Source organism: Helianthus annuus, chromosome 11 (genome assembly GCF_002127325.2).
Source record: "Helianthus annuus cultivar XRQ/B chromosome 11, HanXRQr2.0-SUNRISE, whole genome shotgun sequence".
NCBI lineage: Eukaryota > Viridiplantae > Streptophyta > Magnoliopsida > Asterales > Asteraceae > Helianthus > Helianthus annuus.
In genome coordinates, this window is record NC_035443.2 from 6,271,248 (window position 1) to 6,285,064 (window position 13,817).

Below are 13,817 nucleotides of genomic sequence, written 5' to 3' on the forward strand. Positions count from 1 at the left end.
TTCTTCTTCAAAGTCACTATATCAATTTTGATTCACACGCTAGTCTTTTCGTTTTATTTCCGGCAAAGACCAAGTGGAAGTTTCCTTTTTAAGCAACTTGCCAAATCCATACCAAAAAGTTCACTTCGTCCAACATTCTTATTCTAAACCACGTATTAATCTCGTCCATTTTTCTAAAGGTAAATTTCCACGTCGCCTCGTCTGTGGTATAAACCAGTGGCAAAGCTTGAGATTTCCGACCGGATGGTCGAAAACGTATATACATAAAAAAATATATACAAAAACTACATACCAGGCACTATTGAGCGAAAAGTTCGGCGGGTCAGACGTCCCCCGCCCCCACAAAGCTGCGCCCCTGGTATATGAACCCAAGACCTCCCCGAGTGGACTAATCTTCTTAAAGTCGAAACGCGGGAAACCATACTATTATCCTATGACTGTTCGCAGTGACGGATCCAAGGGGTTCCTGGGTTCCCAGGAACCCTCTTGGTTTGGAAAAAAATGGAAAAAGTTAGTGGAAACCTTAAAACAGTGAGAATATACTAAAAGGAACCCCCTAGAACAAATCCTGGATCCGCCACTGACTATTCGGGGAATGTATTTGGTATAAGAATCTAGCGCACAACTTTGTTGAGACTTTTCCCCAATGTTTTAAATACTGGTATAAATCGGCCGCTAATACCGGATACCGGACACGGCCCCGATACATTTAAGTCCAGTAAAACGAGGAGAGGGCATGAGTTCTAAACCGCTGGTAATCCGGTTATACCGGTTTACAAAATCTTAAAATTTGATATACTCTATTGACATAACGACTTATACCTATTGTACACATTTAATTTAAAATCAAAAAGCTTTTTAGTACCTTTTCTTTTGGATTACTTATTATAGATTAATTGTTAAATTATTTTTTAACGTAGAATCTTGTATTTTCATATTATTTTTTTGGGATAAAGTTGTATTTTATGAAATTATAGGGGTAACTAGTTAAGTCAGTTGAACCAGATGGTACAACCCGGTTCAACCGGTTAAAGATCGAGACTTCGAGGGACTATTATTGCCAAAAGGCTGAAAGTCGTTATTAAATATCTAAAAAACTCGGAGGACTAATATTGCAATTATGGGTAATATTGCAATTATGGGGAAGTTACATTAAATGTGTAGCATGTCACGACAAAATGGGAAAAAGAAGATCCATGCGAGGGTTGACCCACTTTTTCAACTGTTGTTGGCCGAGCAATTCCATGCGTTGACTACAAGTCTACAACCTTTGTTTGACTTGGGCTGCTGTTTAGAGATCCGCATACCAGGCCCACAAACACTTTAACAAATCACCAAAAGCCCAGATCATGAAGTTGTATTCTAATTAATTTAGGGCTATTGGGCAAAGTGCTCGTTGCTCGCCCGTTGCTCGTCACTTGCTTGGAAAATGCTCGTTTGATTTTCTTCTTAATTGTAAACGAGCCAATTGGCTCGGTTCGGTTTGTAAACGAAACAAGCATGAGCAAAGGTCCGTTCGGCTCGAATAATTTTAATTTATTTTATATTAGTGTATATTTTTATAATTATCACCCTATCGAATATTGGAATTGCAAGTGGATTTAGGGGCTGTTTTTTTTGAACGGCAAATTTGGATCATTGACGGACCACTGGAGTATCATCATGCCACCAGCAGAACCACCCGATCATATCCATCTCCACTAGGCAATAATGCCTATACACCAATTCAGGAGGAAACCCAATAAATCTGGGAAAAACCCCCTTTTGTGAGAATTGAACCCATGACCTAATGGTCATAAGTCCTATCCCACCACCAAGATACCACTAGGCTATAATGCCGTGGTTAATTGCTGAACTAGTAAGAGGTCTGAACCATTAAGTGCTAAACAAGTAAGAGGTCTGAACCATTAAGAGCCCGTATAATTCTTAACCGTTTAGAGACAAATCTCTGACCAATTAAGATTAGAGGTCTTAACCATTCAGACTCTGTATAAATCTTAACCATTCAGAGGCAAATGTCTGAATCATTCAGAGACATATGCTCGTGAACCAAACAGTCTGAATCATTAAGTGTTGAACCAGTAAGAGGTCTGAACCATTAAGAGTCTCATTAATGGTTTGTGTCTACGGTGGTATGGAACCATATTAGTAAGTGGTGTAACATCCAAAATTTGTTCTTTTTCAGCTTCAATGATATTACAAAGATCCACGATCACGTCGGCTTAAAAGGAGATAAGAAAGAAGCTTTTAAAGGGATTATGAGGATTGCTTGTTGGACTATCTGGAAGGCTAGAAATAAAAGGCGGTTCGACAACAAGGATGTTAAAATTGAGGAGATAATTAGCGAGATTAAAGCCACGGGTTTCTTATGGTTCAAAAATAAGACTAGATTTAAAGATATTTCTTGGAATGATTGGTGTAAATTTGTAATTATGTAAGGTTTGTTTGTGGTTTGGTCCCCTCAGTTTGAGGGGGTCGGTTGTGTTAATGAAATATACCTTTCAAAAAAAAAGAGGCCAACACTAAATCTAAGTCACCAAACCTAATTTCTTTTGGTTTTGACTTCACACTAAATCTAGGCACTTTTTAGGAACGACCCGAATCGTTTATTCGTCACTTTTTCATGCTTTCTAGAATTTTATTTTGCCTTTAGGTTCTTTGTTTGCTATTTGCTGCGTGTGCCTCTAGGTTTAGATGTTTTTGAATTTTTAGCTATAATTTTTCTCTGTTTTTACCCCCTCCTTTTTTTCTCTCTCTTTCGGTATGAGCGATACTAACCCACCACCGAGGCGTACGCTCCACCAGCGCGCCAACGCTGGTTGTACAGGAGACCGATCCCTTATCACTAAGCCTGCTTTCACCAGTACCTATAACTGGCAAATCCCGTCTCACACGATGACTACTCTCTCGAACATTGCCCAATTCCATGGTTTAGAGGACGAGGATGCCTCAGGCCACATCACTCGTTCCCGCCGCTTCTATAGCACTTTCAATATCCAGAATGCTACTGACGAGGCAGTCTACTGATGTGCTAAAAGATGTCTATAAAAAATAACTAATTTTAACCCTAAACTAGACACTCTAAACTGAGACTCTCTAAAACCTATACCACAAAACCGGCCTGTGTACCAATCAATGCAGTATAGCCTAAGTAAATTCGAGTACCGAACCCACGAGACTTTCTAATTACGTTTACTGGACTCGACTAACTTATCTAGGACTGACTCGACTTAATTGTTTTTATGTTTTGAGGGGGGGGGGTTCTAATAACCTAATGCAATTTATTAAAATTAACTAAAGCAGACGGAAACACGAACTAAGATTGAGGACGACTTCAGAGGACGGTGAAGGACTACCCACACTAGAATCCTGGATTGTGCTCGTTATTTTTTATTAGGATGTTTGTTACTATGGAACCGAGATCTTATTATGCTAAACTTATTGAGCCACCGAGCGGGACCCCTGACCCCTTCTCAGGAAGAGACTTATGGAACTCTAAATGTTGTTATGGACACCGGTTGGTCTGGACTCCCTTAGGGGTTATCAAAATGGCTTATGAAAGTACCCTAATTCGATCTACTCTCTCACGGGCTATAAACCTAGTATAAACTTGGGATTCTCAATCTGACTTGTTAGACAATGGTCAATAGGGAAACTACTTCAGACTTCTCACAAAGACCCTACCTAACAATTTACTGACTTAGACCTAACAATAACCCCACACCTCGCAGCTATTGAGATTAGTAGAACCTTAGACTTATCTAACTATTAATTACCACTTCTAAGGTGTATTGGCTAATTAATCCAAGAGATTACAAAACAATATTATAATCTAGCATGAACCTATTATGTGAAAGACATCTACCAAGACTCATCATAAGAAGCAATAAAAGACAATTAAATAAAGCTAAGCATGCATATACATCAAACCAATAACCAAGTTGACTACTTTCATAAACAATCCATAATAATTAATTAAACATCTATAAAAATCAAAACTTTAACAAATCATTCATCCAATCTAGGCAGTTAACAAGAACCATAGTCATGAAAAAGAAACAAGTCTCAAATAATAAATAATCCATAGTATCAAGTTTGAAAAACACAAAGTAAAACAAACCGAACAATAGCTCGTTTCACTTTCGACTCGATTCTTGATCTTTAATTTTAACTTTTTAGATTCGATTCATATAGCTTGCTCTCTTCAATTCGCCCCTCTCGATCTTCTGTTATACGAACTCCCCTTAAAAAAAACAGATATTCTTTTTCGTCTCCCTCTCCTCTCCGTTCGTATCTTCTTTTTATTTGTTAACAATATTGTATTTTAAGTTTAACGCCATTCTTCAAAACCTCAAGCCCATACGGATTGCTTGCACTCGGCCCAACACAAATAAAGATGGATGATGGCAGGTTGTGAATGATCAACTGGGCCATGTCTTCATCATGAACCAACATAATGTCTCTTTGGATTTTTTTTTTAATTATTTAACTCCATAGGTGGCTGCCCATATCTTCAATAATTCGACCCAATTACAAAGAACAAAAAGAGACGGTGGCATTGGCAGTCAGTGAATTGTTGAAATCACAAATGGCAAAGTGGTAATTACAGGATTTCAAAATGGCAAACTTGTAATTTCATTTTTTTTCCTAAACATATACGTTGCCTTATTTTCTTTTTGTCTACATGTATATTATTTAAACTTTCAAAGCAAATGTCAAGTTTAGTCCCTAGGCTTTATATTTAATTTCCCGATGCACCTTTATTTAACTGTTTTAGCTCTTTTTTGCACCAGGACCTGTTCAAACACAAAATAATCAAACATATAATAAAAACTAATATAAACAACTCTAATTAATTACTATACTATACTATACAAAATACATAGGATAAAAGTGTGTGTTTTAAAACACATCATCTACTTACGCCTATTCCCATTCTCACTAACCGGTTGAGCAGCTATTTGGCTTGACACTCTTCCCCAGAATTCCATCACTACTTGGGAAGATCCGAGGGACAAATTTCTGAAAAAGTACTACCCGCTCTCCAAAGTCGCTCATCTCAGGGACCAGATTCACTCTTTTCGCATGGACCCTGATGAGCCATACCACATGGCTTGGGAACGCTTCCAGATCCTTATCGCTAGATGTCCTAAGCAAGACTTGTTGATTGGGAGCTTGTTGAAAAGTTCTATAATGGACTTACCTTCAAGCCCAACAAAGGTTCAACACTGTTACTGGAGGCAATTTACTGGATAGATTAGAGTCGAGTGAGTGTGAAGAGATGTTTGTTCCATTCTTACTACTGGGACCGCCACATCTTCAAGTGTTGTATATCAAGTCACTCCAGACACTAGTATGGCGGCTGCTGTATAGGCTTTGGCAAAGGAGGTTAGAGAGTTGAAGTTGAAGGTTGCAAAGTGTAAGGTTTATCGAGGAGGACATGAGATAACTAAGTTCCCTAAGAGGAGGTATATTTCTTAGGAGGTCAGAACCAAGGTTTTAACTCAAGCTACAAGAGTCAGTAGAACTCCAACTGGCGTGGAGGGAACCCACCTGGGAACCAGCCATGTTAGAGACTTTTCCAAAATTCTAATTCTAGAGTTTTTGTGAGTAGTGGAGAGTTTAAGGAGACAAAGGATCTGCTTACTTAGTGTATGACAGATAACAAAGCACGTCACTAGCAGAGTGAACAAATGATCAGGAATCAGGACGTAACTATTCCGAATTTGGAGAAGAAGATGGGAGAGATAGCAGCATAGCTGAACCAACTCAATTCGCGACAGGTAGCATTCCCTAGTAACACCATTCCTAATCCTAACTTCAATCATTCTTATCCGCATTCTCAAGCAAAGGCAACTCGTAGTGGTAGAGAAACGACTGAGGATCAACCGGTAGAAAAAGAAGAATCAGTTGATGGGGAGATTGAGTTAGAAAGTCTCGCTGGAAAAGTGCAACAGAGGCTAGGCCCAACATGTACAACACAATCCAGTGGAGCTTCGGGAGAGAGTGAGATAAATAAGGAGCCATTGAGAGTGTATAAGCCGACACCGCCATACCTTGGTCAGCTTGTGAGGAAGAAGGATACCGAGCAGTATCATAGGTTCTTGAAGATGTTCATGAAACTCCATGTGAACCTTCCTTTTGTAGAGGCTCTTGCATCAATGCCTAAATATGCCAAGTTTCTTAAAGATCTTTTGACAAATAAAAAGAAACTTGAGGAGCTTTCTATTGTTACCTTGGGTGAAGATTTTTGCTGTCTTGCAAAACAAGCTCCCCAAGAAGATGACAAATATAGGCAGCTTCACTATTCCTTTCCTGATCGGCTATCTCACTGTCAGGAATGCGCTGGTCAATTTAGGAGCTAGCGTTAATCTCATGCCCTATTATATTTATGCTAAGCTGAACTTAGGAGAGCTGACTCCCACGCGTATGAGTATTTCACTTGCCGATTTTTTAGTTATGTACCCGAGGGGGATTGTGGAGAACATGTTGGTGAAAGTTTAAACTTGTGTTCCCGGTCGATTTTGTCATTCTTGATATGGACGAAGATTCTAAAGTTCCACTCATTCTAGGTCTTCCATTCTTAGCAGCGACGCGACCTCTCATCGACGTTTATGATGGTAAGCTCACTCTTCGTGTCGATGATGACACAATCATGTTTGATATTTCGCGTTCCATAAAGTATACCCAACAACATGACGACACTCTCTGTTTCATGGATTATCTTATGTCACATGTGAGTAGTGGAGAGTTTAAGAAGACAAAGGATCGTGGTGACAACAGTTTGGGTGGAGAAGAAAGGGGTGTGGTTGAATAAGTGGAAAATTGTGGGAATTTAGGTACAGTGGGTTGGGGGGTTGGAGGAAATGAAGAAGAAAGGTTGAGGGATATGAAGAAGAAGATACAGAGATGATGAAGAAGATAGAAGGGTGGGGCCCATTTGTAACTTTAAATAATAAGAAATTAGATTTTTGTAATGTTTTATCTTTTTAATAGTGAGGGTACTTTAGTCATTTCACACCCACTTAACACCAAAAACTAACCCTCATCCGTGCGAGGGACTATCCGGGAATGAAAATTGAAAAGTTGGGGACTATAGAGGTAATTTTAGAAAGTTAGGGACTAAAGGTGAAAAAATGGGCAAACCACAGGGACTATCCGGACATTTAACTCGAAAAATAAAATAAAAATTTGATCAAGTACAAGTACCATAAAACACAAATTCAGACAAAAAGCATATCTTATTTGTCACCATTTAAACTTAGTTTTCATCATAACATATATACAATGACTTATAAGATCCATGGAACAGGTCCTGAAATAACAAGAAAGGTACTCATCGCATTCGACGTCTTTTCCAAACCGCCTCATGTATTCGATAGGTTTATGCTAGAAAGATGCTAAAGATTATCTTTAGGTGGAATACATAAACTGATTTCACAACACAATGCATTATCATTCAACCCAAGTCCTTCATTAAACTTTTATATTAAGAGGCAAAACAATACAAGACTTATCAAATACATATATACAATATACCAATACCAAGTCTCGGCCTTCGGATCCTCAGTACAATAACTGATGGCCGAAATTTCGATACAGTAACTCACACCAATACACGAAAACAATTCATAGAACTGAATACAAGTGTCCATTTTCTACTAGTATGTGGGATTTATGGTTGGTACAAGTATTCATTAGACTTTTGGGATGACTGAAACAAGTACAACACTTGTTTCTTTCTTTCTACCATTTCATAGATGGAGTCTTAGTCCAAAGCACTTGATCATCAATCACAGTTAGGTTTCCATCGTCAAGGCGTTTATAAGTTTTGATGAACTCAACCGCTCCCCAACTACCATTCGACTTTTTCTCTAACGACGCGACAACAACCCTTGACCTTCTTGACCATCCCGCCTTTCCATAAGCATGGTACCCGAATCCACCAGCATAACATAGATTAATTCCCGTAAGCTCGCCACAAAAATCATTAAGATGATCATGACCCACGAAAACCGCCTTCACATCCCCAGCTCCCACCAGCGTCGTGAAGAAACCGGAGTTTACTGAAGCAGAGCTAATCGGGGGATTCCCAGGTTCGAGTTCAACGCCTGTATAGCTTGACGAGTCAAAGCTTGAATACTCAGGCAATGGGATGTGGAAGTAAGCAAGTCCCGGAGCTTTCGACTTTCTCTGAAGCTTCATCGACGTTTGTTGAAACCAAAACTGTTGCGACGGTTTAATCCATCCGTAGCCAGGGATAGCGGGAACCGTAGAGTAGTCACCACTATCGAGAAAGTACAAGTTGAGAATCGATTTGTTCCCGGAACTCGACCCTTCGGTTCCATGTACTTCAAGATTGTAATTTCCGAAACCATCGATAACATCAACGCCAAAAGGGTTTAACTGCGATAAGGTGTGGTTCATTCCGACGATATGTTTCATGAGGCCTTCTCTCGACAATGTGGATTCTTGATCATGATTTCCTAACACGACTGCCCAAGGGATGTTTGAGGATACCGCAGGGGCAAAAGCAGCGTTCATGGAAGCGACTGGGTCGGTTGTATCAGTTCCATAGATGTTGTCTCCGGTGAAAACAATGAGGTCGGGTTTTTCAGCTTGGATCATTCGTTCGATGAAATAAGTGGTGTTAAGGTCGGAACAATGGGCGACTTGTTTAGGCAACACATCCCTGCATTTTGTTTTCTTTCCATTAGCGTAGTGCATGTCCGCTACTTGCAGAATCTTAAACTCGCCCTTGTTTTTATCGAACCGCAACTGTCGTATGCCATCACTAGCATTAACCGAAATAAGGAGCGAAAAGGAGCAGATGAAAACGACGATGATCATCGATAATCTCCCCATAGTTGAACAAAACTGGACTTCCTTTTACTCCTGGATGATGATAAATTCTACAAAAAAGGATGTGAATAAATCAAAACAAATCAATAACCTGGCAAACGGGTCGGGTCATGGGTCAAAACGGGTTCGGGTCAAAACGGGTCAATTATAAAAAAAGGGTTGTTTTGGTTCGGGTCGAAACGGGTCCGGGTCAGAATGGGTTTCGGGTCAGGTCGGGTTTCGGGTCGGATCGGGTCAGTTTTTTTTTTTTTTTTTTTTTCGGGTCAGTATTTCAGTTTTTTTTCCGGCTTATAATTTCTGCGAATAACTTTGTACCGGATGTGCAAAATCTCGATTCGTATAACTTGTACTCTCCTGATTCGTATAACAACCAATCAGATCTGTATATAACCAATCTGCATCGACTAAACGACAAAATTCTGCGGATGAATTTTATTAAACACGTGCAGATCTATAAAACCGATTTAAACTGTGGTTTCGTGATCGTGACTGTCCCCACTATTTTCCGAATATAACAAATCTACTGCAACAAATTCTGCACCAGTATTTAAATCGTGGTTTCGTGATCGTGGTTTTGTGAACGTGTTTTTGCGTCAAATTCTGCAGTGAACTGCAACAAATCAACCTTTAATTCTGCAACCGAACTAAAATCTGTCCAAATTTCAGCGAATAACAGCTGCAAATTTCAGCAAATAACAACTGCAAATTCGTGATGAACTTAAATCGTAACAAATGGAATCCAGGTTCGCAGTAACAGATTCGTAATCGTTCTGGATTCGTATCAAACTGAATTGTTACTTCAAGTCGTGAAACACTGTTGGGTTAGGATCAGCGGACAAACACTGAAGTGACTGATTCACAGATACACTGAATATCCAATTCGAACTTCTGTGTATATTGAACTGCAGATTGTGTATCCCTGCTTTGTACGAAGTCTGATTTCGGGGTTCGTATAATGACTGAGTACCAAACAATCAGCTGGATTCGTACCAATGTTACTTCGTATCAAATTGGCTTCGTATAAAAGTCTCTTCGTATCAAACTCCTAGCTTCGAAACGGTGCGGGCCGAAACGGTTCGCGTCGAAACGGTTCCTGTCGAAACGGTTTGCGTCGAAACGGTGTGCGTCGAAACGGTTCGCGTCGAAACGGTGCGCGTCGAAACGGTGCGCGTCGAAACGGTGCGCGTCGAAACGGTGCGCGTCGAAACGGTTCCTGTCGAAACGGTACGGGTCAAAACGGTTCGATTCGAAACGGTACTGGTCGAAACGGTACGAAACTCGTCCCAAACCGAAACTCGTCTCATGCGGAAACTCGTGCCAGCCAGAAACCCGACCCGAACCGAGTACCGACCCCGTTCCGATCCAAAACCTGCGTCGTGCCGAAATCCGACTCGGCCCGAAACTCAATTTGAACTGAACCCGTTCCGATCCAAAACTCGTTTCGTGCTGTAACCCGTCTTGTGCGGATACTTGGGCCGGCTCGAAACCCATTCCGATCCGAAACCTGCCCCGTTTCTTTAAGACACTAACCCACATCGACCCATTTATTTAATGTTGTCGACCCGCTTTGACCCGAAAATAACAAGATGGAATTTCAAGTGACCCATTATGACCCATTTAGTTAAAATATCTTACCCAAACCAACCCATATAATTTGAAATCATGTCCAGTTGGAGTGGATTGAAAACAATGTTATACAAGCAAATCAAAGCCCTAACAGTAAACTGACTCAAAGAAAAAAAAAGCCAATAAGCACAATCCACAGCAAAAAAGGTAACAATTCTAGAAAATGATACCTTTAAAAGGTATTAGTTAGCTGACTCTCATTTGGACTAGTTAGACAAGGGGAAACTGGTAGGAGTGTAAACAGGCCCAGAGGCTCAAGAACTACTTGTGATCGGCTCGGTATCAGTTACCTTTAAATTTAAAAAAATCAGATTTTTTATACACTTCAATGACATAAACCTACTCTACACTTTTAATTAAAAATAAAAAGCGTTGTTTGAAAATTGAGTACTTTTGGATTATTTTTGGGTTAAAGTTGCATTTTATGAAATTATAAGAGTAACTAGGGGTGTAAACAAGCCCAAAAGCTTGGGAGCTACTCGTTATCGGCTCGGTTAAAAGCTCGAATGAGCCAAGCCCGAACTCGAGCCGGATATAGAGCTCGTTTAGTTATCGAGCCCGAGCTCGAGCCTGAAATAAAAAGCTCGTCTAGGCTCGCGAGCCTAAGCGAGCCCAAACAAAATTTTAGTTTTTTATATATAATATAATAATGATGATGATAACATTGGCGAGCCGAACTTTGTCTTGTTTAAGCGATATTCAAGCGAGAGCTTGAGCCAAGCTTTTAGCTCGTTTGAGGTTGTTCTCAAAATAGCTCGAGCCGAGTCGAGACGAGCTCGAGCTTTGGATTTTACTCATGAGACGAGCTCGAGCTCAAATAAGTAGGCTCGAACCAAGCCGAGCTCGAGCTTCATAAAAGCCTGACGAGCCTGAGCTCGAGTCTAGTCGGGCTCGGGCTCGGCCCCTCTCGTTTACACCCCTAGGGATACTAGTCAACCCAGTTGAACCGGCCGGTACAGTTCAACTGGTTAAACATTTCTAAGCCCAATCCATTTTAAAAATCGGTTTCTAAAACATTAACTATAGGAGACGAGAAAGAGTACCTAAATAGACAGAGACGGTGGTTCCGGCGGAGATGGTGATCGGAGAACGCCGGAGAGTAAGAGCTCCGGCAGTTGATGTAAATCTGTAATAGTGACACAATTGTGTTTTCTTTGTATTTCTGAAATGAGTTGCATTATATAATGATGAAATTTACATCTACGATACATATGTATGATGGTATCACATTTCTCCCCCCATATTATCAAGATCTTCTATTTTGGGATTTTAGTGTATGCTAAGAGTTGGATTATAATGGACAAGATTTGGCATAGTTTATAATAATGGGTTAAAAATAAAACCATTTTATCATATATATATATACGTAATATGAGTCTTGTATATACATAACATATTACTAAATATCATCTAAAAAAATTACTCTGTGTGTTGCGACGAGAATTCAGTTGGTATCGGTTTGATTAAGTTTACTACGGTATCGATAAGGTATCGACATTCGGTATAGCAACCCCAAGAGAAAATGAAAAGAATAAATTCATGATATGCTAATAAGGATGTTGACACATATATTACGTTTTTCGAAAAGTATACAAAAACGAATATCTGTACCAGTTCTGATTGTATAGACACTGGTACTAATGTTGTTTGATTATGATTTTGCAGCGGATGATGTTCTCGTTCATTGACATTATTATTGCTTTTCAAAGTGAAGGTCAATGAGTTCGAGTTTCATCTAGAGCAAAAAGCTTTGGGTTGGACCAAAGGTTTTACCATAGTGGGAACTCAAGTGGTGGATTTTTCTATAGTGGGCCAGGTAAGCAATGTGATGTTTGCGTTCATGTGCGTGGGTGGCTTTTTTCCGTTGGGTTACCTAGATGGTCAAGCTTGTTGGTCGTTCAAAAAAATATAGGTATATAGATAGAGATGCACAAAAAAAACGGTTCATGACATGACCTGGAACCGGTTCCGAGTCCTACCCGGTGGAAACCATTTTAGTATTATTTAAGTATAATGTTTTGTTTCTTTGAACACTTTACCAAACTTTAGGGGCATGTGTGTCATTTTCCGAAACTTGTTTTCTTCTTCAAAGTCACTATATCAATTTTGATTCACACGCTAGTCTTTTCGTTTTATTTCCGGCAAAGACCAAGTGGAAGTTTCCTTTTTAAGCAACTTGCCAAATCCATACCAAAAAGTTCACTTCGTCCAACATTCTTATTCTAAACCACGTATTAATCTCGTCCATTTTTTAACGGTAAATTTCCACGCCGTCTATGTGGTATAAACCAGTGGCAAAGTTTGAGATTTCCGACCCGGGGGTCGAAATCGTGTATACCTAAAAAAATTATAAAACCGGGGGTCGAAAACGTTTATACATAAAAAATATATACAAAAACTACATACATGAGCAAAAAGTTCGGCGGGTCGGGCGTCCCTCGGCCCCCACAAAGTCGCGCCCCTGGTATATGAACCCAAGACCTCCCCGGATGGACTAATCTTCTTAAAGTCGAAACGCGGGAAACCATACTATTATCCTATGACTGTTCGCAGTGACAGATCCAAGGGGTTCCCAGGAACCCTCTCGGTTTGGAAAAAAATGAAAAAAGTTAGTGGGAACATTAAAATAGTGAGAATATACCAAAAGGAACACCCTAGAAAAAATTCTGGATCCGGCACTAACTATTCGGGGAATGTATTTTGTATAAGAATCCAACCCAGAAACTTTGTTGAGACTTTTCCCCAATGTTTTAAATACTGGTATAAATCGGCCGCTAATACCGGATACCGGACACGGCCCCGATACATTTAAGTCCAGTAAAACGAGGAGAGGGCATGAGTTCTAAACCGCTGGTAATCCGGTTATACCGGTTTACAAAATCTTAAAATTTGATATACTCTATTGACATAACGACTTATACCTATTGTACACATTTAATTTAAAATCAAAAAGCTTTTTAGTACCTTTTCTTTTGGATTACTTATTATAGATTAATTGTTAAATTATTTTTTAACGTAGAATCTTGTATTTTCATATTATTTTTTTGGGATAAAGTTGTATTTTATGAAATTATAGGGGTAACTAGTTAAGTCAGTTGAACCAGATGGTACAACCCGGTTCAACCGGTTAAAGATCGAGACTTCGAGGGACTATTATTGCCAAAAGGCTGAAAGTCGTTATTAAATATCTAAAAAACTCGGAGGACTAATATTGCAATTATGGGTAATATTGCAATTATGGGGAAGTTACATTAAATGTGTAGCATGTCACGACAAAATGGGAAAAAGAAGATCCATGCGAGGGTTGACCCACTTTTTCAACTGTTGTT

The 13,817-nt window shown here is 39.6% G+C and overlaps 1 protein-coding gene across 1 annotated transcript; it reads right to left on the minus strand.

Annotated features, from left to right (window-relative positions):
• Window positions 1–7,452: 7,452 nt before the first annotated feature.
• Window positions 7,453–11,653, minus strand: LOC110889365 (probable inactive purple acid phosphatase 29). The gene is made up of 2 exons (XM_022136879.2): window positions 11,532–11,653; window positions 7,453–8,912 (listed from the first exon to the last, which is right to left on the minus strand). Exon 2 carries the CDS (start codon window positions 8,863–8,865, stop codon window positions 7,747–7,749), a length of 1,119 nt encoding a protein of 372 aa, XP_021992571.1. The 5' UTR covers window positions 8,866–8,912; window positions 11,532–11,653; the 3' UTR covers window positions 7,453–7,746.
• Between the last annotated feature and the right edge of the window lie 2,164 nt (window positions 11,654–13,817).